Source organism: Podarcis liolepis (genome assembly GCF_965112155.1).
Source record: "Podarcis liolepis genome assembly, chromosome: 1".
NCBI classification, from domain to species: domain Eukaryota; kingdom Metazoa; phylum Chordata; class Lepidosauria; order Squamata; family Lacertidae; genus Podarcis; species Podarcis liolepis.
In genome coordinates, this window is record NC_139554.1 from 68742460 (window position 1) to 68770056 (window position 27597).

Here is a 27597-nt window from a genome sequence, read left to right on the forward strand (position 1 = left end):
TGAATTTGTTCATTATAACAGTTGCTGGTTTATGAAATGGACTTGCTATTTCCCTGGTATTTTGTGGACAGATTCCTGTTAAAATGCTCATGGTATAATTTACTGAATGCTGAACTAGTTGTATACATACATATATGTATGTCTTTATGTACATATAAATGTGTGTGAGAGGGAGAGAGTGTAAATTTGCATAAATCTTTCAACTTTTTCTCTAATCCAAGATAAACTGCACATTGGAAGTATGTAAAGGGGATCAAAATATTGTTTGTTTATTTACCAAAATCTAACAGTAATAACTAAGTCAGCATCTTGATGCTATATTCACCAGAAGTCTTCATACACGTACACACACTTGGGGCACGATTCTAACCCCAGCCCTGTCAGAATAAGTGAGCTAAAATGTGGCATATCTGTCTCATAAGTAGGTTCCCATCTTAACTGAGCTATGCCAATATAATATCTGACATAATTCTCCCATCCTGGCTCAGCCAAGACTAGTGGAATGTACGTTGCTATAAGCCGTGAAAAATCAGAGTTCTGGGGGAGTGGCAGATGCAGGACTAGGCAGCAGAATTTACACTGGATCTTAACTCTGTTCAGCTTGATCACGTGATGTGGCAACCTGGTGGTGGTTTAAGAAGTCAAACTTTTTAAATATTATATCCCCTCTGCCAGGCTTATGGCAGCTCAGCTATCAGTAGCCCCACAGAGTTTGGATTTGGTGCATTTTACACCATCTTAATTTAAGATAGCATAAATTACTCTGGTTTCCCAAACATAGGATTGCTTCTTCCTTAATTCAGAATAAGCACCATTAAATACAGCCAGACTTACCTTTCAGTAAACATGCAGAGTATTGTGCTGCATGGAATTAAAGAGGAGGTGAAAAGGTGAATGTCTTTCAATATTATTTTCACCAAGTGCTTCAAAGTAAATCATTTATCCTAGTCTTCTGAGCAGGATGAATATTAGACTAGAATTTAGGAAAATAATATTACCTGCCATGGTGCGAGATTTCAGGTGTCCCAGGTGCACTTACCCAGGGTTTAAGGTTCCTTTTGGAAATAAGGCACAATGGAGACTGTGGTGCCTTTATGATATATGGTTTATTCCTACACATACACACATATCTACAATTTGAGCCTGTGATGGAGGGGCTCACAGCATTTACACTTGAAGAGGGTCCTCTTCCTTGGATTCAAAAAGAAATCCACCATGGCTCTCTGACCCTCTGCTTCAGCTTGCTGTGTTTCACAGACTGCCACTTTTCCTGTCATTGTTATATGCAGGATAAAGGCTTCAAGGAACAAAAGGTCTACTTGTGAGCAAGTAATCCTGCTAAGAGCCTGTTGAGTGGGTCTCCAGCTGTTGTTGGACTACAACTCCCATCATCCTTGACCACTGGTCCTGCCAGCTAGGGATGATGGGAGTTGTAATCCAACAACAGTTGGAGACCCAATTTTGAGAAACACTGATCTAGGGACTGTTTTAGTCTAGGACAAGTGAATTGTTGCCTCTGAAGGGTAACGTTCAGTGTCAAAGTGAAAGGCCAATAAAAATTAAATTGCAATAGTTTAGAAACATAATACCATTCAGAAATTTGGCTGCAATTCAGTATATGGAAACACAGACACATTCTTATCTTGTTTTTCTGTCCTTTATGTTGAGAGCCAAGGCGCTAGACTTTTACACACGACTCTTTCTGAATGTTATGAGTGCTGCTATGATGGGAGCTGATAGTCAGTTTCTGAAAATAGCCTTTGTAGAAGCCCTGGAATTCTTAGCATCAGGACAGTGCTCACATGTTACAAAGCGAGGCTGGGGTTGACTACTGACAAGTGTATTTTCTATCCACCCCCCCCCCAAAAAAAAAAACTTTCAGAGCTTGCATTCTCCTCATATGGAGCAATTCATTCAGAGTAGCTACCTTACCAAATCTATGGTACAGTTGATGTAACCCATAACATGCAGCCAAATGTTACACTTTGCCATTTTGCCAAACCTTCTTATGTGGATTATACTTGACCTCTCGCCCGATGAAGTTATGCATGGGGATCTAAAAGATACCTTGCTGACAGAATGGAGCGGTATCAGACTTCAAACATTAGACACATGGCATTAGGAAGAAAGTGAAGGGCATCCAAGTGTAATTTGCAAGCACACCCTGATCTGTTTAATCGGTTCATTCAATTTTGATTTGTCCTGAGAGGCTCATGTTTCTAGCAGAGCAGTCAATTGTAACAGGAATGATGAATTAGTTCACAAATGTTCTTTTTGTAATTTGTCCACTGGATTGGAACCAAAGAAGCTGAGGCTAACTTTAAGTCAAGGGTGGGGAACCTTTTTCATACAAAGGGCTGCATTCTTTATTGGGCAACCTTTTGGGTACTGCATGCCAGAGGTGTGCGGGGTCAGAGGTAAAAAGTGAGTGCGGAATGGATATGACCCTTACCTTAGTAACTGTAGGTTATATTTCAACCACACAAAAGCCAGAGGTTTCACTTTCTTTTGAGCCCTTACTAGCTTTATTAACCTTTCTTTTTTATTTTATTAAAGATTTCTTGGTTTACAAAATATGTACAATGTCTCTTTTTTAAATTAACCTTTCTGAACTATATCCCAAGAAAATATATAATGACTGACTTTTGTATAACTAAGTTGAAACAATAAAAATAAAGTGGTACCTCGGATTACATATGCTTCAGGTTACATACGTTTCAGGTTACAGACTCCGCTAACCCAGAATATTTACCTCGGGTTAAGAACTTTGCTTCAGGATGAGAACAGAAATCGTGCTCCGACGGCACGGCAGCAGCAGGAGGCCCCATTAGCTAAAGTGGTGCTTCAGGTTAAGAACAGTTTCAGGTTAAGAACGGGCCTCCGGAACGAATTAAGTACTTAACCCGAGGTACCACTGTACAGGTTGCGCCTTTTGAGCAAAAGGCCAATGAAGTAACTCGAAGTACAGTATTTAAGAAAATACCTGTCATTTATGTACATAAAACATATATTTTCCTAATTAAAACTAACCTAAGTGATTTTTTTTATTAGATGTTTCTCTTCGTTCCCCCAGTGCTTTATAAAACATAGTCATCCTGCGTTTTCTGTGTGTATAGTGTGTCCTAATGTGGGAAATAATGTAGAACCTTCATTCTAAATCTGCTTAAGAACATGAGACCAGTTGCCAATCTAGTTCAGCTCTGTGTTCTCAAAGGGCCAATCAGATGCTTGTGGGAAAGCCGCAAGTAGGATTTGAGCACAAAGCACTCTCCCCTTCTGTGGTTTCCAGCAACTGGTATTCAGAAACATTACTGCCTCCAACTGTGGAGGCAGAGCATGGCCATCGTGGCTAGTAGTCACTAGACTAGATTTTCACCTGTTTTGAAATGCACTAACAACTGGAACTTTCAACTGAGTCTTTTTTCTATCTACAACAACAGCCTAATGTTTATAAACTAAGAAAACAGTGGGGTGGGTGGGTAGGTGTTTAAGCCTGCCTTTTTAAAACTAAGTTGACTCCCCTGCTAACTAAATTTGTGTTGTATGGAACTTGTTGGATGGTAAAGCTTCATTTTTACCCCTTCTCCAAAAATTGGTGGTTTTAGTCTAGTTTACTATGAGTTCTCTAGCTTTGCTGCTAGGGTAACACAGACTTCCTACCCCTAGAATTTAGCTCCTAAGTTGTAAGTTCTTAAAGGATTTAAATACTACAGAGCCCTTATTATTGTGCCCTTATTAGTCTAAGTAAGTAAGTAAGTAAGTAAGTCAGTAAGTGTTACTTACCCTTTCCTCACACGTCTGCTTCATTTGGTCACCTAGTTCATGGAGAAGGCTTCCACAGGTGATAGTTGAACAGCAGTCTCTGCTGTGTTAAAAGGCATTAGTAGGGATGCAGCCCATGTTATGAAAAAGGAGAGCAGAAAGGTTCTTCATGTATGGAATACCGACAGTGTAGAAAAAAGATCTAATTCCAGAGACAGATACCTGCATGTTTTAATCTCAGAAGAAATTGATTTTTTAAAAGTAGGATTACTGAATGATTTCCTGGATGTTAATACTGGTACTCAGAGCTGTTGCCGCTATCACCAGGGGGTCTCTGAACATGTGGTAGCTGATAAACCAGCCCCAGTCTCTAGTTTAGTACTCTCTTCCAGCCTATAACAGGATCAAATGTGTGTGTGGAAGGGTTGTTCTGCATGTACGTACAAACTGTTGAGATTGATATTTAGTGTTCTGAGTAAATTGGCTTCTTTTGTTGGAACATATTTTCATTGTGCTTTTTACAGATATTTTGCTAATCACAAGGCATTTTCCAGATGCTTGGATGAAGCCATTCTGACATGCTTAATTTATATATTGGGTTTAAATCCAAAAATCCAAAGTACTTGGAACTGGTGAGACTTTATTCTCAGTATGTCAGAGTCTGGAAACTAACTTTTCTTTAGTTTGTGATTGTTAATTTGCGTCATTTGGCATGGAATCCGACTTTTGAAGACCATTTTGCCTTTTGAATGTTGAACTATAGTACCAGCTGTTTTCCACACCACTAAAAATATGTGAAAACCATTGCTGCAAAGTAAGACTGTGTTAATAGTCTTTCCCAATTCATAATAAATTAACCTACAATCAGCCTAGCCAAGTAATGGTGAAAAATATGAAAGTTTAATGTTGTGCCATTTAGGGCATGAACCTAAAGCCAATACTTGAATATGGGCCAAACACCACAAAAAATACAGATATGTCAGTTTTCTTCAGTTCGTTTCCATTCAAGAGAGTAAAATTTAATGTCTATCATTATTGAATGATCATCATTCTGCTTTACATTATTCAGACAGATTTGGCCATAGCAGGCGATTGGACTAGATGACTCTTGTGGACCCTTCCAAATCTACAATTCTATGATTTTATGGTTTACAGCCTTTATTTAATATTATGATTTCTCTTTATTTAAGCAGAACTTGTTTATTCTTTGCCAATTGTTCCTTGAGTAGTGAATACCTGTGAATGAAGGAATAATGGTGATTACAGTGGTACCTCGGATTACATATGCTTCAGGTTACATATGCTTCAGGTTACAGACTCCACTAACCCAGAAATAGTACCTCGGGTTAAGAACTTTGCTTCAGGATGAGAACAGAAATCGTGCTCCGGTGGCGCGGCAGCAGCAGGAAGCCCCATTAGCTAAAGTGGTGCTTCAGGTTAAGAACAGTTTCAGGTTAAGAACGGACCTCCGGAACGAATTAAGTACTTAACCCGAGGTACTCCTCTGAGTTAGAGGAGTCTGTAACCTGAAGTGTATGTAACCTGAAGTGTATGTAACCCGAGGTACCACTGTAGTTTTCTGTCTACTCTATGGCTGATCCTTCATGGATCAATCACATGCTTCACCTTTTTACCTATGTTCTTTGGCTCTTAGTGCTAATTTTGGAATGAAGCATTCAGAAGCATATTCAATTGAATTTAATTTACCTAGCAAAGGTAGTACAAGTGCCCATTCTGATTGTTTACATGGAAACAAGTCTGTCCCACCCAACTCCAGATATTAAATAGGCTACATTTCGTTTTCAAAAGCTGTTATCAAAATCCTATAACTGAAAGAATATATATTACCATAACAATTTCTTTGAAGATGATCAATGCTGTTTGGATATCCATAAATGGGGTGTCCTTTGGGTTTAACCCAGAAACTGCAGCTGGTGCAGAAGACAACAGGTAGGTTGTTGATTGGGGAATCTTGTTAATGCTGTATAGCACCTCTGCTGAGGGAGCTGCACTGGTTGCCTGTATGCTATGAGGTGAAGTTCAAGGTTTTATTTTTAGTATGAAAAGCCCTTAGTAGTTTGGAACTGGGTTCCTTAAGGGACTGCCTTGTTTCATATGTCTCTGCCAAGCAACTAGACTTCTCAAGTGGGGCACTGCTGAAAGTACCATATGCCCAGAGGTGCACTTTTGGTATTGCATGTCTAGTCCTCTGGAATCAATTGCCAGCCAAAGCTACTGTAGGCAGACAATCACTACCATGATGTTAGATACCTACTCTTTAAGAAGACCTTCTGATATAGTTGGCATCTGTCTCGAGAGACCATGGAGTGCACCTCCAGGGTTGAAGTCAAACTGCTGTGTTAGCAGCACCAAAGTAACCTCCCAGAGCGCAAGCCTAGGCAGTGTGTATGAAGATCCTGTTCAGATGACAAGACCCACCATTTCAGCCCCGCTAATGTGGTCCAAGGAAAGCAGAACAATATGTTTGACACCTGCTTAGCTGCAGAAGTTGCAGGCAGGAGGTGTACAAGGCACCATCAAACTGTCTTAGGGACTCTACTCTGGATTTGTGTAGGGTTTACTCCTTATCCTTCTCTTTTCCTGAATATATCCTGCAAGGCAGTGGAGCTTTAGAATCAGAGTTTTCTATCTCCTTGATGGGCTACCTTCCCAGGTTGACGAGCCCCATCTGCCCCTCACTTCCCTTTACAGCATGTGCAAGAAGGCGGTTGCCTTCTTGACAATTGGATCCACTATTGGTCTCATCTGCTCAATCTGCCAGAGCCCGTCTTTACATGCAGGTGAAGTCCCTACTCACTGAGGGTTTGAAACCCATCAACTACCTTCACCTGGTTTAGTTGACCAGTCGAAGCCGTTCTCAGGGTGTGGCTGTTGTCATATGCTGACAGCTTCAATGAGCCACAGGTGAGAGCTGAGTGCAGGGTGGGGACCAAAGGTAGACAAACTATCCCAGAAGAGGCTTGACATATCTTCCACCAGAGGTACTACCCCTCCCCTAACACCACATAACCCCTCCCTGATGTATGACCTAGTCATTTGTGCAATATTGATTGTGTACCTATAGAAATGGTTTTATATGTCTTTAGAATTTAATCTTGTGCACTGCTTAGATGGCCTCTGGTAAAACAATGATGATGCAGGCTCACAATCTAATAGACTTGATACAAAAGGGAAAAAGAATGAGAAGGGAAGAGTAAAGCAAACATTATGGAAACTTCTCTTTCGCTGGCTGTTCATGCCAGGCTGTTCTTGCTCCAGTCATGATGGTCTTCTTGGAAGCTAGGGGATGCAGCATTCCAGTGACCTTTATTGCCCTGGTTAGTGGCAGACACTTGGAGATGCTTCCCTTTGATGTGATGAATGACTATGAGTTCTGGATCAATTTTAGCAGTAGCCAAATCCAACCTAAAGGTTATCAACAAATGGGTCAGTATAGCCAGGCTGCCCATGTCCATGAACAGGCACAGCTGATGAACCAGTCAAAGCTAGTACAGGTGTTCCCAGCTGCTGAGGCCACTTGTGGTCACTCTGGTGACAATGATTGACCCAGAAGCAGCCCCAAACTATGTACTTGTTCCTTCAAAGGAAATGCAAACACATCCCAAACAGGCAACTTTCCCAGTTCCCTGATCTGGAAAGCATCAACTCCCCCCGGGTTCTGTCCTGTTGGGATTCAACCACAAATTATTGGCCTTTATCCAGTCCACCACTACCTCCAAAAACTGATCCAGGACCTATAATACAGTACATGTTGTGTTGCTTATGAGTGCATGGCTAATGGCAATGCTGATAAGTGCACCTGTTCTGGTTTGGTTGCATTGCTGACCACTTCTTAACTGAAGGTGAAGTTCTTTATTGTGTGTGTTGTCATTTGGCATTGTCTTTATTATAGCTCAGAGCTTCTGTTTTGTAGAAAAAGAAAAACAAATTTAGATCTGATACAGTGGCACGTCAGGTTACATATGCTTCAGGTTACACACTCCACTAAGCCAGAAATAGTGCTTCAGGTTAAGAACTTTGCTTCAGGATAAGAACAGAAATCGGGCTCTGGCGGCACGGCGGCAGCAGGAGGCCCCATTAGCTAAAGTGGTGCTTCAGGTTAAGAACAGTTTCAGGTTAAGTACGGACCTCCAGAACGAATTAAGTACTTAACCCGAGGTACCACCATATTTGGAAACAGTTTGACAGAATTTACATGGAAACACAGTGCTTTAGATGGTGGTATTAAGGACATAAAGGTAAAGGTAAAGGTACCCCTGCCCGTAGGGGCCAGTCGTGACCGACTCTAGGGTTGTGCGCTCATCTCACTTCAGAGGCCGTGAGCTGGCGCAGTCTGAAGACACTTCCGGGTCACGTGGCCAGTGTGACGATGCTGTACTGGTGAGCCAGCACCAGTGCCGCACACGGAAATGCCGTTTACCTTCCCGCTATAAAGCGGTACCTATTTATCTACTTGCACTTAGGGGTGCTTTCGAACTGCTAGGTGGGCAGGAGCTGGGACCGAACGGCAGGAGCTCACCCTGCCGCGGGGATTCGAACCGCCGACCTTACGATCAGCAAGTCCTAGGCACTGAGGTTTTACCCACAGCGCCACCCGCGTCCCAGTAAGGACATAGAGTACTAAAAACTGACTGTGTACTTGTATGTACAGAAATAGGCCTCGTTTATCATTTTGACTGTCTCATAATACTTAAGAAGAAACTTGCTGGATCAGGCCAAAGGCCCATCTGGTCCAGCACCCTGCTCTCTCAGTGGCCATTTCTATGCATATGGGAAGCCCAGAAGCAGGACATGAGCACAACACTCAACACTTGTGCTCACTTGCTTACAACTGGCATTCAGAGGCATACTGCCTCGTAGTTGGCAGCAGTTCTTTCAGGTCAGATAACTTGACTGTTCATCACCAAATGCTTGATTGTCTCTGTATTAGCTGCTAGGAATAAATAATTCATTTATACATCTCAAGGATACAAACAGATTAAAACATATCTGAGACTTCTGAAATAAGTGAGACTACTTCAGGCAGTTGGTTTTGGCACAGACCTTTTATCCTGGCATTGTTGGCATTCAGGACAATAATCCCTCATCAGCTGACCAAAATACTGCTGTTATTTGGAAGACTTAGGCAACATGGCTTAAATTCAGATTTATATGGGGAAGTGTATATGATCTTTCCATTATTCCAGAGAGAATATCGAAGAAGAGGTCATCCACAGATTTGGAAAGGGCTGTTTTTAGAAACCTGACTGGATTTATGGAGCTCTGATCATAATGCAATATTACCAGATCCCTGGTCTCAGATTTCAACTCATTTAATTTTATTATGTCTTTCATTCTAATGACTTCTTCTTTTGAAAATGCAAAGCATCAGCAATGTGGCTAAGAAAATAAATCACTGCTGATTATACCAGGGTGTGACTGACTTACTCCAATATATGTTGATTATTTCTTGGACATTAGCAAGTTTTTAGTGGTATGCATTTAGTAATACATACGGCATCTGTTTTGCAAAATAGAATTTCAGTGTTAAGACTTGTAGTCCTGCCCTTTGACTTCATTTGGGACCTTAGGCCATAGTTTATAAATTTTGAAATGTTCACCAGCTCTAATCCTCTGGTCTTTGGGAATCTAAGAGTGAAGAGTTGGTAGAATTTCTTCTTATTGTACTATATAAAATATTCAATTTCATGACAATAAAAACACTTTAAATTACAGCCAGCATAGTATGTTCTTGACAGAATTTGTCTTAATTAAAATATTAAGTCTCATCCAGACTTCTTCTTGCCCTACCACTTTCTCACTGGAAAACACAATCTTTACCACTGAATCAGAGCAAACATCAGTTTTCCTTCGGATTGACATTTGTTCTGATTCAGCACTAAAGAGCTGGTTTTCCACAGGGAAAGTGGCAGGGGAAGCAGAAAACTGCTTGGACCCATGCCTAGAAAGCACAGGACAAGTGGAAAATCTCAGACCTATGCTTTCTAGGTATGAGAGAAGCAGAAGTGTGGATGAACCCCGTGTGGGTTGTTTGGGTTGGAGTTGTGTGTCACAGGGTTAACTACTAATTGCATTGACTTTCAAACATCCTAATTTGTACAGTGCTGAGATCCCATCTATGCTTTCCCTGCATAGTTTCCTTGTCCCTCCTCTTCTTTTTAATAAAACAGTTTTAAAGTGTTTTACTTCTGTATCTTTTATATGAAAGATTTTGTTTATATTGAATGTTGAAGTGCCCTGTGCTGAACTTATCATCTGGCCCTGAGAAGCTTTTTATTTTTTTATTTTTTGCATATTCTTGAGCAATGCTGCATTCTCTACTAATTAGACACATCCGACTTTCTGGTGCCTTTTGAACTTACCAAAGGTTTGAAAAAGCACATTTGGTTGTAAATGATTTTTTTAAACTGACAGTTTCCCCCCAGTATTCAGTAATCTTTTAAACTAGCTTACATTGTACTAGGGGTTTTCAAACACTCCTAAGGCAAGTTACCAAAAATAGCTTTTTCAAAGAAGCATTTGTAGTACTGCTCATGATTAGCTTTTCAAGGAGCAGGTGTCTGTCTCTTTTCAATTGACAGACAATTCTTTCTTATGATGAAGATGCTTTTTTTGGGGGGGGGTAGGTGTTCTATGAAGTTTCCGACAGCCAGGCTTTGTCCTGACAGTGTTAATAATGATGTAAAAAATATTGCATAAACCTTTCAGAAACTTCCAAAATAGACCACATAAACAACTTCCTGTAGTGCATCTGCATCAGCACAACAGGATGCCTTCATCTGCCCCAGCTGTAGCAAAACATGTGTCTCCCATATTGGCCTCTACAGCCACAGCAGGCACTGTAGTTCTCCAATGGTTTGACTTCACCCCTGATGGTGCACTCTTCCATTGTCGCCCAAGACAGACGGATACCAAGAAACCTCTGGACAGTCAGTTTCATTCCTAAGGAGAGGGCAGATGAGAGGAGTTGGCATTCTGTTAAAAGAAAAATAGATTAAAAACAAATAAGTAAGGCAATGCTCGATATGGAGGAGAGGGTTAGGATATATACTTAGCTCAGCACTGCAGGAATAAGTATGATTTGTTCCTACGTGTGGGGCTTTATATGTGTTGTATGTATGGTGAATGCAGTATGCAGATGCGTGTTTGGTGACCACTTTTGCCATGACCACTGATAGCATGTTACCCTTGGAGGAGTGACCGACCTTTAATTTTACCTTTGGGCCAAAAAAAGGCTAGTCAGTCCTGCTATATAGCTACTAAAAGAATAAAAACGGGAAATATCTCTTTCAGTCAGTTAAAAGCCAGTATAGTAAATATTCATTTTTATAATGGCAGGACAATGTATATTTATTTTCTGTGCAGTTTATATAATGAATTTTAGCTGCATAATTGATTACAGTTTGTATAGTGATTTATTCATTTTAGCTCCCGCGACGGGGTGAGCTCCCGTTGCTCGGTCCCTGCTCCTGCCAACCTAGCAGTTTGAAAGCACGTCAAAGTGCAAGTAGATAAATAGGTACCACTCTAGCGGGAAGGTAAACGGTGTTTCCGTGTGCAGCTCTGGTTCGCCAGATGCGGCTTAGTCATAATGGCCACATGAACCGGAAGCTGTACGCCGGCTCCCTTGGCCAGTAAAGCGAGTTGAGCGCCACAACCCCAGAGTCGTCCGCGACTGGACCTAACGGTCAGGGGTCCCTTTACCTATATTTAGATGATGCTTTCTTTTACTGTTGTAATTCATCTTGCAAACCAGCTTGAATGCTATGAAACTGTTTGAACTGCCAATACTATTCATTGCATTGTTGTATATTTGTTTGCAGTGTCATTTTATATTATAGTGTAATGATACTGCAGCTTTGCTTTTCTGCATCACACACAATCCATAAGTTCACACGAGTTAGCATGCATATATGAATGTGCACATATATAAGTGTATATGTGTGTATCTGTATGTATATACACAATGCTTGTGACTTACTACTTTAGACAAACTAAACAATTTGTACCCCAAACATTAAACACAGAGTTAAAAATAAATGCAGCTTAAATATATTGTTATCCATGCCTCACAGGGAAAGAGGCACAGTTTATCGCACATCTCATTAATTTGGAATGTAAGTTGCACTAACAATATGCTCGTGGAATTTAAAGGGCAAGCAGGAGATGGCATGTGACCTTTAATAGCCGAGATTTATATAAGAAGGGAGTTGAGGGATACTGAGGTTCAGGAACTAGAAATCTTTGCCAGGATTTTAATGTTCTGTGTGTATTAATTAAACCAAAATGGTTGTTTACACGATTTTAGTTGAAGGTTGAGTGTATGGGGACATAAGATTCTTCCTTGAATAGAGTTGGAAGGAACCCTAAGGGTCTTTAAGTCCAACCCCCTGTTTTTTTGTAGATGGTATGGTCCCAGACTTTCTCATAAAATATGTGAATGTTACAGTATTGTGTATGGCCAGGGTTAGTTTCAGGGAGCAGTTCAGATATTTCAGAGTAGTAGATATAAAGAGAACTCAATTTGAATACTGAAAGCCATGTTGGTCCACATGGAATATTCTAAAATCAACATTAGGGCATTTTAATATATTCTTCATCTGATGAGCACATATTTTCCTTCCATATGCATTGTACAAGTTAATATCAAATTAATTTTTTTATGCTTTTGGAAAACATGTCTTTCTTATAGATTGTGTGTCACAAATGCATAAGAGGCCCTTATGTAGTGTTCCATTTTGTTTGACATCCATCATTAAGAGCTGATGTATAGATATTACAAATGCAGAAGGAGGGGAGACCTGTTGTGCTTTGCTTTTATAAAATGTATATTTGCATTTGGGCAGAATTTTGCTAGACATTAAATTCCAGGTGTGTTCATAGTCATGAAAAACACAAAATTCAAACCTAGAAAGAGTAGCAAAGCTGCAAGGTGTTTGGGTAGCCGAAATGGCCTTTTTGATTTTTAAGCCTCCTCCACCCCCCAAAAAAACCCCAAATATGTACCTGCATGTACATGAGAAAAGCAGGGCTCCATTCTTTAGCTGATTTGATAGATTAATCAGCTAAAACTTGAAAACGTTCATTCATTGAGATAGGCAAGTTTCTAACCATCAGGCCTGGTATGGAAGGACATAAGAGAGAGAGAGAGAGAGAGAGAGAGAGTGTGTGTGTGTGTGTGAGAGAGAGAGAGAGAGAGAGTTATCCTGCAGCTGATATGTTACTGTAAATGAGGAATGAAAAAGAAAATATTTAGAAGGCTTTTCCTCCTTGTAACTGCTTCTACATGTAGGAAGCTCTGGGATTTACAGTGGTGCCTCGCAAGACAAAATTAATCCATTCCGCGAGTCTCTTCGTCTTGCGGTTTTTTTTGTCTTGCGAAGCATGGCTATTAGCGGCTTAGCGGCTATTAGCGGCTTAGCAGCTATTAACGGCTTAGCAGCTTTAAGAAAAAGGAAACAAATTCGCAAGAACTCGCAAGACGTTTCGTCTTGCGAAGCAAGCCCATAGGGAAATTCGTCTTGCGGAACGACTCAAAAAACGGAAAACTCTTTCATCTTGCGCGTTTTTCGTCTTGCGAGGCATTCGTCTTGCGAGGTACCACTGTATCACACTATCTCTCCTGCTTGCTGCCCTTCACCAGGCTATTCTGGAGATTCCTTAACCCATAGAATGACTTTCTTGGGGGGGGGGGGTTAAGAGATCTGCACTGAGAGAGAGGAGCAACTGGAGCCCCACAGATTTCCACTAGATTCTTTGGATCCTACTGTAATAATGTCACCAGATGATAGGCATTGTAAGAAGCTCAACTGCTTACTGATTTGCAATTAGTTTCAGCCTCTCTTGCATTGAATTTGTGTGTATTGCAGGGTGAAGCATCCCGCAGGCTCACCATTGTTACTGTCACATGGCATACCCTCTTCATTTAGGCTAGAAGACTGAGATTTCTTGTCTCCAAGACTGAAAGAGCCCAGAGAGGAAAGTGACTGTTCCAGTATATGGCAATCATTTTTTTGTCCTAGTACAACCTTCCCAAACTGGTGCCCTTCACACATTTTGGACTGTAACTCCTACCATCCCTGACTGCCATGATGGCTAGGGCTGAGGCAAGTTGTGATCCATATCATTTGGAGGGCAAATGAGTGGGAAAGCCGTCCTAGAGAGAGCCCCAAAGTATATTCTACAGCTGGTGTGAGACTTTAGTGAGAGGTATCCACCTTGGAGATAGGAGTTAAGATCTATACTTTGCAAATCTGAATCTGGGAGCAGTTGTGTTTAGGGCACTGCAGGATCACAAAAATAACTAATTGGTAATCTTAACTCTCAACTGAAGTCTGACTGTTTTTTCTAGCACTGAAAGAATGATGTGTAAGGGTGGAGTTACTCAAAGAAGCTTGATGTGCATGGAACTTTATGAAGTTACAAAAAGGAGCTTACAGTCCTCTGAGGCTCAACACAAAGAAGGCTATGGGCTAAGTGAGAAGGATGAAATAGGAGGGTATGCATTCAGTTTAGTTAATGTATGTCTACTCTGTTTCAGTATGGCAGAGCTTTCCAGACTGTGAGTTGCAACATGTTAGTGTGTCAGCTGCAGTGTATAGGTGTGTCATGTGATATGTGTCTGTATCTTTTATAGGGGGTTAGTTTAACCCTCAGTTTGCTAGTAAAACTGAATTACTGTGTCGCGAAATGATGCATGGGCTTTGAAGAGAAGAAAGAATGTGTTCTGAATATGTTTTGTGGGAGGTAGTTTGGGGCGTGAGCAGCAGAAGATGAGAAAGAATATACATTCCAAATTTTTAAGACTTCATTAATACTACATTATAATCTGGAAGTGAAAAGAAGTTTGAATGAAATTTTATTTGACAAGGAGTTGTTCTTTGGAACATTGCCTCCCAATATTTATGGAATGTTGTCATAACTGCCATTAGTTTGTTGAACTTGAAACCAGCCTTGCTTGCTACAATTTTTTTCATATGCTCCTAATAAAACATTTTCTGCTAACACCTTCTTTGTTGTCATGCTTAAGAATGTAAAAATGATGTGTGTGTTCGCATTTACAGTGTGATAGAAATCCTGTAATCAGAGATATCCAAAACAAGAGACTAGCTGACAATTTGAACGAGTCAGTTGAAGATTGTTAAAGTCAATGACCCGGTGAATTTATGGGAGCTAGGAGTTTTATTGCAGTTTAATGTTGTGAGTTGACTTTATGGGTCTAAGGAACAAAAAATAATCAGGGATCATCACAAATTTATATCAAAATATTGGAAGAATTTGGTGTGTACTTTTCCCTTGAGATTTTTTCTTAAAGTAGAATGTGCTGCATTTTTTGAGAGACATGTGGATGTTAGGTCTGATATCCTTATTTTATTTTTGATGACTTCATTCTTGGGAGGCTACATTGAAATAGGAGGGAGTCACTCTGATGTACAGCAATATTAATGCTGTCTTGCAAGCAGTTATTTAGAGTCTTTACTCATTCTCTGCTAAGCTTCCGCCTGCTTCTGCTACCACTTCCAGTCACCTCCCCAATATTCTGGGATGGCAACATCCCAGGTGCCTGTCCTTTTCAAAGCCAGAAGAGTCAGCCAGAATGAGCTTGTGCTACACATTCCAGTCAGGAGACAGCAGGCAATGATACAGCAGCCACATAAAGTCATGTACTATCTCTCTCTCCCCCTCCCTTCTCCTGACCTTAAAAGACCACATCCCCTTCATATAAGGAGAATAAAAAAGAGCACAGAACTACTGATGCCTTTTGCTGATGTTTTACCAACTGAAGAAACCAGCAGCTCATGGATCTAGTGGAAGGTGATTTCTCTGAATTCCTCCCTTCTCTGGCAGCCCCCCCTCCATGCTGTTCCAAATGGTCCACAATGCTCTGGGGCAGATTGTGTGGAAGGAATTCAGAGGGGAGGGTGACTCAGCAAAAACTACCCCCCCCCATTCTACTCACAGAAGCTTGATATAAGTTCAGGGACACAATTGGATACAGTCCTATGTAATCAATATTTGGGGCGACTTACAGGTGTATTCCTGCATAACTTTGTATATTATATTTTTGTGATGTTGCAATTTTGTAATTGATCTCTCAGATCACTCCGTGTTTAAAGCTTGATGATACAACCAGTTGTATTCTGGATATCTGTTCTATTTCTTTCAATCTGATCTTTAACAAGGAATATAAAATTAGAATAGTATCCTGGTACTATATATCTACCTAGATTTTATGCAAGTATGATAGAATGTTTCCATATTACACAATATGTTTACATAATGTCAGCAACTTGATTATACAACTTAAAATTAATGGCAACTTAAAATGAATGTGGCCTATTGCAGATACTGGATAAAAGTGTATTGTATGTAAAAAGCACTTTGCAGCTTCCTTCCTTAAGTGATGCTGTTTAGGGCAAAACTTCCTAACCTTACATTAACACTAATACAGTGGTACCTCTGGTTACGTACTTAATTTGTTCCGGAGGTCCATTCTTAACCTGAAACTGTTCTTAAATTGAAGCACCACTTTAGCTAATCGGGCTTCCCGCTGCTGTCGCGCCGCCGCGCGATTTCTGCTCTCATCCTGAAGCAAAGTTCTTAACCCAAGATACTATTTCTGGGTTAGCGGAGTCTGTAACCTGAAGCGTATGTAACTTGAAGCGTATGTAACCCGAGGTACCACTGTAGTGCACTGAACTGGCTGTTACTGACCAGGAAAGGGATCTTGGGGTTGTAGTGGACAGCTTGTTTAAAATATGTGCAGCAGCTGTGAAAGAGCTAGATTCCAGGGGATAATTAGGAAATGGATTGAAAATAAAATTGCTAATCTTACATTGCCTCAATACAAATCTGTAGTGCAACTGCATTTGGGATACTATATAAAATTTTATATACTATATAAAATACTATAAAATTCTCATTGCCACACATAAAAAAAAGGATACTGTAGAGCTGGAAAAGATTCAAAAAAGAGCAGCCAAAACGATCAAGGGGTTGGGAAAATTACAAGTTTGGGGCCCCTTTGTTTTGGGGAAGAAGAAAAAAAGCAAGTAAGGGGGGGACATGAAAGAGGTGTATAAAATGGATGCATACTGTGGAGAAAGTGGATTAAGAAGATCTTCCCCTCTCAGAATACCATCCAATGAAGGTGAATGTTGGGAGATTAAGGAGAGACATAATGCATAGTTAAACTATGGCATTCATTGCCATGGTTCACTGTAATAATGGCTGCCAACTTAGATGGCTTTGAAAGGAAATAGACAAATTCATGGAGGATAAGGCTGTACTACTTCCAGTATAAGTTTCTGGGTATCATGAGGGAGAGACTGCTGTTGTATTCATGTGATGTTTGTGGGCTTCCCATAGGCATCTGATTGGCTACTGTGGGAACAGAATGCTGAACTAGGTTGATCTGATTCTCATGGGCACTTATGATGTTGCTTAAAATGCTTCATTGAAACAAAACTGCCCGCCCTCCTGAAAACACACACACACAAGCTAATTGTATATTTAACTGACCTCTAAGATAGATCCAGCTTTCTTTTCTTGTTTACTCTATGGTGCTTCAAGCACAGTTAGATCATGTACAAGTACTGGGTTCCATTTAATTATATTACCGTAAATTAAAATGTGTGTAATATGATGCAATGAAGCAGTATTTTATAGGACAGTAAAACTGGAGTTTACTTGCATTGGTTCTTGAATATGTATCTTCCATTCAACATCAGATCTGCAGTGACTGAACGGAAGCTATATGGGAGTTTGCTCAGGGACAAGTTAAGTTACAATACCTTGAATAGAGGCAAGCCATAAATGTACACGGAAGGTGGAAATGCTAAATTGATTTTGTACTATGCTGTTACATATTCCTGTAGGGATGACACATTCATGTGCTCCCCCTTGCGTTTTTATGCAACTGTACATTTTCCTATCTGGTTTAATCTCCATAGTGGTTGATGTGCAAGAAGTACCACGATGGGTGCATAGTAAAATTAAGAATTCTTATTATTGCATTGTGGCATCATTATGCCTATGTCTAAGAGTATACATTGAGTATTCAGTGGGTCTTAATGTCACTGCTGTGTGTAAAAATACAGAACATAGTTTCTGAAAACAAGATTGGGTACCGTGTATGTGTCGCTGGAACTTAAATTCTGCAGTCTTCAGCAGTCACTTGAATACAGTTTCTAGAACTCAAAATGTTCTTGCCACAGTTTAACCAGATGCAAGTATGCATTAGATTGTGACTTTTTTCATATGTGTAAACTTTTGACTGGAAAAGCAAAACATCACTATTCATGATCCCCTCTCCCTCTCTCCCTTTCCTTCCACTTTAGGATCAGGAGATGGTCTGGGGAAAATAATCCAGAGATTTCCCTTAAAGGATTTGGATGACACTCCTTTTCCACAGGGAATAGAGTTGGTAAGTTGCTCTGTGACATGCATTTGTAAATGCTTTATAATCTTGCATGTAGATCTAGATTAATAGTCTCAACATCATCTTCAGAGAGGATGTCAGTGTGAAAAAGGTGTCTGCATGCTTTTAGTGAATTCTTGAGATAAATCAGCTTTTGCTAAGTGTCATCCTGGACCCAGGTGACGTTAGGATCACCTCAATTACGCCACCAGATGTTACATAAGAATCAGTCATTAGATCTCTGACTTTAAGAATGAAAAGCTGGAGGGGATCCACTGCTGTTCTTTTGTGACAAAATATACAATCTGACATCAATGGAGCACCTAGGCATGCATAAGATATGCACATGCAGCAGCATCTTTCTGGATATTAATCATAAGAAAAATAACATCTATTAATAGTCAAGTTCTTTTTTTTATATAAAAAAACCACCCTAAAATGCAACTAGCATTTGTAACTTTAGGTGCTTGTTTTTGTTTTCCTTCTCTCCTAGCAGCTATTTTTGAGACCAGCATCTTGACCTGTGCATAATAATAATAATAATAATAATAATAATTTATTTCCCGCCCATCTGGCGGGTTCCCCCAGCCACTCTGGGCGGCTTCCAGCAAAATATTAAAATACAATAATTCATCAAATATTAAAAGCTTCCGTAAACAGGGCTGCCTTCAGGTGTCTTTTAAAAGTCAGATAGTTGTTTATTTCTTTGACATCTGGTGGGAGGGTGTGCCACAGGGTGGGCATCACTTCCAAGAAGTCCCTCTGCCTGGTTCTCTGTAATTTTGCTTCTCGCAGTGAGGGAACTGCCAGAAGGCCCGCGGCACTGGACCTCAGTATCCGGGCAGAACAGTGGGGGTGGAGAAAAGGGTATAAAAGAACAATGTGATAAATTAAACATGCTGCTGAGAGAGACTGGGCTACCTCTTGATATTTCCTTTTTCTGCTTTCATTAAAACTAATATTCTGTATGCTTGAATAGACTAGAAGGCTGCTTCACAACTTGTAACATTTATGTTTTGTCAACTTGTAACTACATTTTGTCAACTTTGCAAAGAGGTTTTCAAGTATGCCAGATCAGATGATTGTGATGTGTTTATAATTGCCGGGAAATAATTGTAGATCAATTATGGAAAATAATAAAAGCCTAGAAAATGCTTTTAGGAAAGAACATCTCTAGGTATTTGGCCAGTTTGCTGCATCATATTTTCATAATTGCGCTTTTAAAGTTGCTTCATATGACAAGGGTTGGCTACTTTAGTATAATTTTTACATTCTTCTATTTTAATTATTTTGAGAAAACAACAGTTCTAGCTTCATAATTTGATTGAAGTTCATTTTCCATGTGGTTGGGCCTTGGAGGAGGACTATAAGAGAATATTCTTGCAAATGTGTACATTGCAATCATAACTGAGGTCCTTCATTTCTAACAAGCATGATGATGACATTATGACATCACCACATATAATCTGCATTTTGCTTTCTAGGAAGTGTTGTGGATCTTGTTATACCCTAGCATTTCCTAGCTTCGTGAATGAAGTAATTCAAATTGCTATCAGCCACCCTTTTTTCAAGTCCCATCAGAGACCAATGTGTAAATATCAAAGTTTTACTTTGCTTTAATTCCAATTGAAAAAAAGCTCTATGTCAGATTATTTTCTATGATTCAACTTTCATTGCTGAAGTCAGTAGCCAATTGTCCATAAACTGTGTTCTGAAATTAGTAAAATGACTGTAGGTGGTTCTCTACAGGAACTATGCTTCTGTAGCATAGTTTCATAATGTACTGGATTGTTTCTTCATTTTTAATGTTGTAGTAAATATTCTCAGAACATATTTTCTGTGGCTTGTAAAAATCACATTGTTAGGAAAATATTTTTAGTGATGTGATCCAAGAATTTCCCCGAATATAACTGAAGAACAGAATACTGTAAAAACAATAAATTCTGAAATCACAGTATATATAAAATAAAATGATCCCCAGTAAATTTTGATTTTCATAGTTGTCAACAACTGAGAATTTTCCAATAAGACTTCAACATTTCTTGGGCCTTTTGAAAATAAGGATTCAGGAATTACTTGGTCGTGAGGATGTTTCAGAATATACTGGAGAGTGAATAACGTTTTATATATCTAACATGGCATCCTTGACTTAAATGGATTTAAAGGTATTAAGGAGTTTTAAATGTTTAGATGAATGCCCATCAATAAGATTGATGGACTACATTTTACTGTCTCCCAGCCAGTCCCTGATTACAGCTGGGATCTAATAAGTTGGTACATTTGCATCATGTTTTTCTGAACAAAAGGCGGTGTACATGAGGTTCTCAGGTGTTTCCCATCCACACACTGACCAGACTCAAGCTGCCTCAGTCGCTCCTAGTAATTTCACCATGTGCTCTCAGACTTGTGCCTTTGAGACTCACTATTGTTTCCCTTCATGGAGCACCCCATCTTTGTGTTTGGGAGGATGAGAAAAGATGTGTTCCTTCATTGCAGTATAGCATCCACTCCCTCACTCCTCATGTAAGGAAATTATTGCCCTGTTTGAGCTTCAAAAAGCTTTACATTCTCCCACAGTATTGTACAATATTTTCATCCTAGTTCTGTACTCCTCTGAGAAAGTCCCCCAGCATTTCTCAGATTCTTCTTTCTTTATTCAATCTGCTTGTTGTGCTATGCTTCCTTCTCTAGTCTCTGCAGTTCAGTTATAATTTTTATTACTCATTATTTTTTTGGGCAGCCTTGAGTGGTGTTGATACCCCCTATATTATTGGGTTGACTTTGGCTAACATTTGTTCTCTTTGTGTTTTATCATTCTACGGTTGTCTGGCTGTAGAAACTATGAAGAGGGAGATCTGTACGCCTTTCATTTATTTTTCAATATGAATTCCTTCCAATTTCCCCTTCCTCCTCTTGCAATTGCAGGAGTTTGCCCAAATCTCTTTGGGTGGTCCCATTCCCAAGCAGGAATGAAGAAGTGTTGCCTGTACAGACCCTAACATTCTGTTAAAAAAATAATTATCTGCTTGCCACTATTTTGAAAATCTCAGCAAGGAATTCTGGATTCTTTCCCTGATCTTCATGCCACTACTTGAATTGGAATGAAACTGAAGTTGAATGCATTATATCTGGGTTTCCAAAACTTGGGTCTCCAGCTGTTTTTGGACTACAGTGGTACCTCGGGATGCGAACGGGATCCATTCCGGAGCCCCGTTCGCATCCTGAATGGAACGTAAGATGCGTCTGCGTGTGCGCGGCTCGCGTTCTGCCGCTTCCACGCATGCACGTGAGGTCATTTTGAGCATCTGCGCATGCGTGAGCGGCAAAACCCGGAAGTAACGCGCTCCATTACTTCCGGGTTGCCGCGGATCGCAACCCGAAAGCAACCACATTCAACCCGAGGTATGACTGTGCTTCTCCCACCATCCCTAGCTAGCAGGACCAGTGGTCAAGGATTATGGGAATTGTAGTCCAAAACAGCTGGAGACCCAAGTTTGAGAAACCTTGCATTAGATCATGTTCTGAAGTGTGTGTAAATATTGAAGGCAGTGTGATGTTAGCATGCTTTGAGGTAGAATTATAGATTAAAGTTGTTTTATATTCTGTAGAATTGGCTAGGCATCTTATGAAATGCCTGTTCGCAAGATGTTATAATTGAAATGGTCAAATGTAGCAAAGCTTGTTTTAACTTTCTTGCAGCCAAGATATTGTAAAGAGCTAACTCCTAGATTTTGAGATCACCGTACAAAGTTCTTCTTTTTCTTCTTTTTCTTCTTCTTTTTCTTCTTCTTTTTCTTCTTCTTCTTCTTCTTTCTTCTTCTTCTTCTTCTTCTTCTTCTTCTTCTTCTTCTTCTTCTTCTCTGGGAAACTGGAGTGTTCTTGCCGCAGAGAAACTAACAAGACTTAATGTAGGTAGCCGTGTTAGTCTGACGCGGTCGAAATATATATAAAAATTGTCCAGTAGCACCTTAGAAACCAACTAAGTTTGTTCTTCGTATAAGCTTTCGTGTGCTTTTTAAATATATTTTAACAAGACTAACGACACAGATAATATATACTAGCACAAGTCTGATTGGAATGCATAATCAATTCCTTTCTATCCAACTTCACAAATAATTCTAAATAACTTATTCCGTTAGTTGGTTTTAACATTAGCTGCAAGAGAAGTACTCCAAGCACTGCTTTGAAATTCATTTAATTTCAAAGTTCTGAGCTAATATCAATAATTATTTTTCCTACATGTTAACTAGATATTTTTCCTCCATCTTTACTATGCTTAAATAAATCCATGTATTATCATCTGCTACCAAAGCTTTGGAAAACAATCAGTTAGTTGCAGTATGCATGCACGTAGAATCTCATTCAATTTAGATTCAAAGGTGCCATTTTTAAATCAGCATTGGAGGACAAAATTATGATGAAAGGTCATGATCAGCTTTGTTTCAAAAAGAGACTTCACAAAATATTTTGCTACTATCTCTTCTAAACAATATTTAATGGACACAACCTCTGGGTGTGTATAAATTGAGAAAGCAGTCTGTAATACTGTACACCTCTAGGTCAAACCTTTCATTGGTTGTTGGGACAAACTTAAGCAGAATTGGCTTTACATACAGATCTTAATTTTCTGGATGAAAGCAAAATCTTTCTGAACAAAATGTTCTTTTTTCTGTTTTCAAATAAGCTGTTAAGCCAAGCTATTTAAGGTTCAAACTTCCAAAGTAAACTCAACTGTTTAAAGGTCATATTAGGGACAGCATTTATAAGCTTTTTAAAAAAATCAGTTGAATATTTGTCATGAACACGCAAAATAGAAAATGGATAATTAATTGAAATCCAAGATTTAATGAACATTCAGGAATTGAGAAGGGTGGGGACACTTTCAAACAAAGGTGATGCTTCCTCCCCCCTCAAAAATTCAGATGATCTTAAGACATTAGATCTCATCATTCATGTACCAGCAAAATTGGAGTTGGTGATTATTTCCCCTATTTCTGTTCCACATGTTCAGCTTGGATACCTCCTAAATGCCTCATGTTTAGGTACAAATAGTCCTGCCTCCTCTTCTCACTTGGCCCATCCATAAATGCTGCCATGTAATATTCCAGCTCTTGCTTCAGCAGCAGAACTGTGCTTGGTAACTGTGGTACCCTTCTGTCATTAACCTTTCAAGCTGATGTCTTTTGTCCATTTTTTATGGCCCTGCAGTCAATTTTGAACCTAATTCTAGCACCTGTTTCTGCTCGTCCTCCCATGGTTCATGAGCACTTACTTGTTCCTCTGTGAAGAGGATACAATAATAGTTTGGATCTCTTGATACTGAATCAATACACTGATGGCACCCAGTTCAAGGGTGTGTTGTGCAGGTACATTCCCTTTTGATGGCTTTCCTTATACACAAGGGTACATTATGTATAAACACATAGTTTTTCAGAACGTTGGAGGCTTTATTGTAGATCCAGCAGTGCGCATCCACACTGTGTACATTTTTTTGCCCTACTATGGTCCTTGGTCAAGATTGTATTTCTCTGTAACAATTCAAACCTTTCATAAGGTAAGCGAAGACTAGTTTCCAGCAGCATAACAAATGCTGCTGCAATGTGTTTTGTTTTATAAATTTATTGGCTGCATTCTCTACTTAAAGCAGAGTATACAATGAGAAACAGTGAGACCACCTACCTTCTGTTATATCTGCATATGTTGTTCCTTAAAAGTGTCCCTGAAAGTTTAAGGCGGCCTCTTCCTCTCTGAAATTCTAAAAGATCCTATTCTCTACCTAACAAGCAAAAGTTGACCACACCAGGACCTGCTTGCAGTTTGATCTTGACTACTGTACTGACTGTGGATTTTAATTAGAAATGACATGTGTGCAAAGTCATTGTATCTTTTAATTCTGATTTGAGAATATGGAGCTGTGGTGCTTATTCTGTTGCGTGTTCTTAATTTTGTACTGGATATTGGTAAGTGTGCTGATTCTGAATTGTATGGCTGAAATGATAGAAGGTAAGTGTTGAGAATAGGTTGAAGTGGTAGGAGGCACCAACTAGGGAACCCCCAAGGAAAGAAGGCTCAGAGCCAGAGGATTGGTGGTGGGATGGTGATGAGTGGTCAGAGGGAGAAGATGGATCAGATGGGGAGGAGGAGGTGTTAGAAGCTGAAGAGGTAACAAGATTTAAAGAACAGAAAGAGTCTGTGGCAGAGAACAGTCTAGAACCAGAGGCAGAGGTTGGAGAGGAAAGGGGCCAAGAGGCAGAGATGAGGCAGGCTGCTGAAAAAGCCAGGGATTATCCCCCTCCTCCTGCAACCAGATCCCCTCCCGCTGGTCTCCATGAATCAGAAGAGGTATGAAGAGGGTGGAGCAAAGACAGGTAAGACAACAGAGTCTGATTGCTTGGGAAGGAAGCTTAGGGAACTGTGGGAAGGCTGGGACCTTCAGCTCACAACTGCCTCATAAGGGCAGGTTCTACTGGCAAGAGTTGGTGTGTTCTCTAGGTGTAGCCTTTTGAGCTGTCTTATTTCTTTGAATAAGGAATTCACTGAAGCCATGTGAGTTATTTCAGACCTGCTCCTGGCATCTGTTCATGACAGTAATGTCCAGTGGTGGTTGTCTGTCAGTGGAACAGACTTCAGCAGGTGCAATAGAACTTCTATTTCTCTTTTCCCTTTCTGCATTGTGTACCCTTCCCACCTTTGCTGTGGAGGATCAGATCTGTGGTGAGCTTGGGAAAGTTCCATTACTTGAGTAGACATCTGCTTGCATTATGTTTGATGTTTCTATGACAATATTTGTGTGTTGGGAACACATCACTGATGCAGTTCAGCCTGCTATTGTCATCCACTGCATCAAATGTTGGCTCCTTTGATCCACTGTTGAACCTAGAATATTGTAAGTGCTTTTAGGGAGCAAAGATTTCTTTCACGTTGGAATTTGGCTACTATCATTCATGGCTGTAGCTTGAAAAACACAGTCTACTATAATGTACATGACATAAATTTGCCATTGATCTTTCTGATTGCCTGCAATTATGTTAAAGAAGATATCTAAAGCAGGAAAATTAGTAACCAATGTGAATAGTTTCAGATTGTCTGTTCAATAAATTCAGGGAGGCAATTAAACTCTTCCGTGTGTGAATTTTAAGAATGCCTTTCTCTAAAATAGTTCTGAAAGAAAAGAACTTCAGTTGTTTTCACACTGGAGAGTTGGATACATTTGAATGCTATGTAGTGATTTTTTGTTATGGAAGACCTGAGAATTCTGGGAACTGTGTTACTATAACCCTTTTTTCAAAACCTTACTCTATAAGTCTTTTTTATTTTAAATAAGCTTATAAGCTATCAGAAGAGATTCTTTCAAACTATCCATACTGACTTATAATCATTACATACTGGTGGAGTTATCTTAATTTTTAAATATGACCCAAATCAATTTTAATTGAATATTAAATTTTCCATTGCAAATCTTTGCAGAAACCAAGAGGACTTTACCCTTCTCATAAACACATTTACTTTTGAGTAAGCCTCATTGCTTAAGTGGCACTGGCATTCAAGTTTGTGTGCTTCCTACTTCACCTTAAGGCATCACAAAGGTGTGGATATGCTATGTCATACTTGGTATTTAGCTCTGTCTTTACGCAAAATGAGATTAAAAGTATTGTGTATCTGACTAATATTTATGACACAAGGGATAATTTAAGATAATGAGACAGTCATGAAAAAATATTAAAGCTAAGTTTAAACCTTGCTTCTATGTGTACATTCGTGTGCTACATAGTAATGAGTCAGTGTGTCTTATTCTTGAATCATGTTGATGTAGTTTAATTCAAGTGCATGCAAGTACAAAAATGTGCAAGTGTTTCATGGCAACTCAGTTATGTTGCTAAGTAACTTTGGGCAAGTGTTTTACACAAAACATTTAGATGTGCCTTCTGAATTGGTGGAAACCTATATTAAACCTAAAGTTAATTCCAAGATTCAGATAAAAAATAATACTTCTGTGTGTCTGAATCATGGGTAGAAGACCAGGTGCATCCTTCAACTCTCCTATAAAAAATCCCCCCCACCCATTCTTGCCCTTTTAGTCTTAACCAAGATGTAGCATTATGTCTGCACTGTCACTATCCCTATACAGAGTTTGAAGCTGATTTGCAAACCATGATGAAAATAACCTTTAGTGAATGTTAATCTTCATGAAGCATCATGTGAACTCACATGAGGAGGAGGAGGGACCCTGCAAGATGGTATTGATTTTGTAACTGTGCAGAATTTCTTCTTTGTTTACCTTACTTTAAGGCTGAAAAAGTAACTATAGTCTAGTGTTGTATATGCACAGAGTTAACAGATCCAGAAATAGTGTGGATGTACTGGGTCTATGTATTCTGTGAGATTCTACATGTGAACAAATTGAATTTAGAGACTTGATTTTGGAACTCAACAGCCTTTTGAATATCAGTACTTGTGGTGCTGTGGTCTAAACCACTGAGCCTCTTGGGCTTGCCGATCAGAAGGTCAGCGGTTCGAATCCCTTCGACGGGGTGAGCTCCTGTTGCTCGGTCCCAGCCAACCCAGCAGTTTGAAAGCACCCCAAAAAGTGCAAGTAGATAAATAGGTACCGCTCTGGCAGGAAGGTAAATGACATTTCCATGCACTTCTCTGGTTTTGGTGTTCCATTGCGCCAGAAGCGGCTTGGTAATGCTGGCCACATGACCCGGAAAAAATGTCTGTGGACAAACGCCGACTCCCTTGGTCTGTAAAGTGAGATGAGCGCCACAACCCCAGAGTTATCTGCGACTAGACTTAACTGTCAGGGGTCCTTTACCTTTTTTTTAAAAAAAAAACTTTTTCATTAATTTCTTTTTTTATCAAGTTGAACATTTTAATTGTCATATTGTACATACTACAGTGCAGGAGTGGGAAACCTGTGGCTCTCCAGCTATTACTGGACTACAACTCCTATCACCCATGGCCATTGACTAAGCTGGCTGAGGCTGATAGGAACTGGAAGGCAGCAGCATCTAGGGAGCCACTGGTTAGCCATGTCTGCTACAATGCCTCTTAGAGGATTTTTTATTAACTATTACATAATTTTCTTGTGAAGTTTTACTTTTATAAGAAGTAATGACAAGTGATAAAATAGATAAAATAAAACTTCAGTCTTTCCATTTGAACCCATTTGAGAAGAGGAGGTGCTCGCTGAGGCAGATTGCACTCATATTATTAAGGACTTTAAGTATTAAAAGCTGCACAATACATTGCATATACTCTCTTAAGATTTTGGACATGAAAATCACCTGTTCTTACACCAATTACTTGTTGCCAGTCCTTCTAAGATGGAAGAATATGTTGCTGTTATTTATTGATGAATAATAAAAAAACTTCTGGCTGATTTTATAGCCAAT

At 39.7% G+C, this 27597-nt stretch overlaps 1 protein-coding gene across 4 annotated transcripts in view; it reads left to right on the forward strand.

Annotated features, from left to right (window-relative positions):
- The window catches only part of SBF2 (SET binding factor 2), a 230333-nt gene that overhangs the window by 41930 nt on the left and 160806 nt on the right, over nt 1-27597 (forward strand). For all 4 annotated transcript variants that reach the window (XM_083476221.1, XM_083476222.1, XM_083476223.1 and 1 more), the window contains one exon: nt 18123-18208. In XM_083476221.1, coding sequence (XP_083332347.1) covers nt 18123-18208 — 86 coding nt within the window. The remainder of the gene's footprint in view (nt 1-18122; nt 18209-27597) is intronic.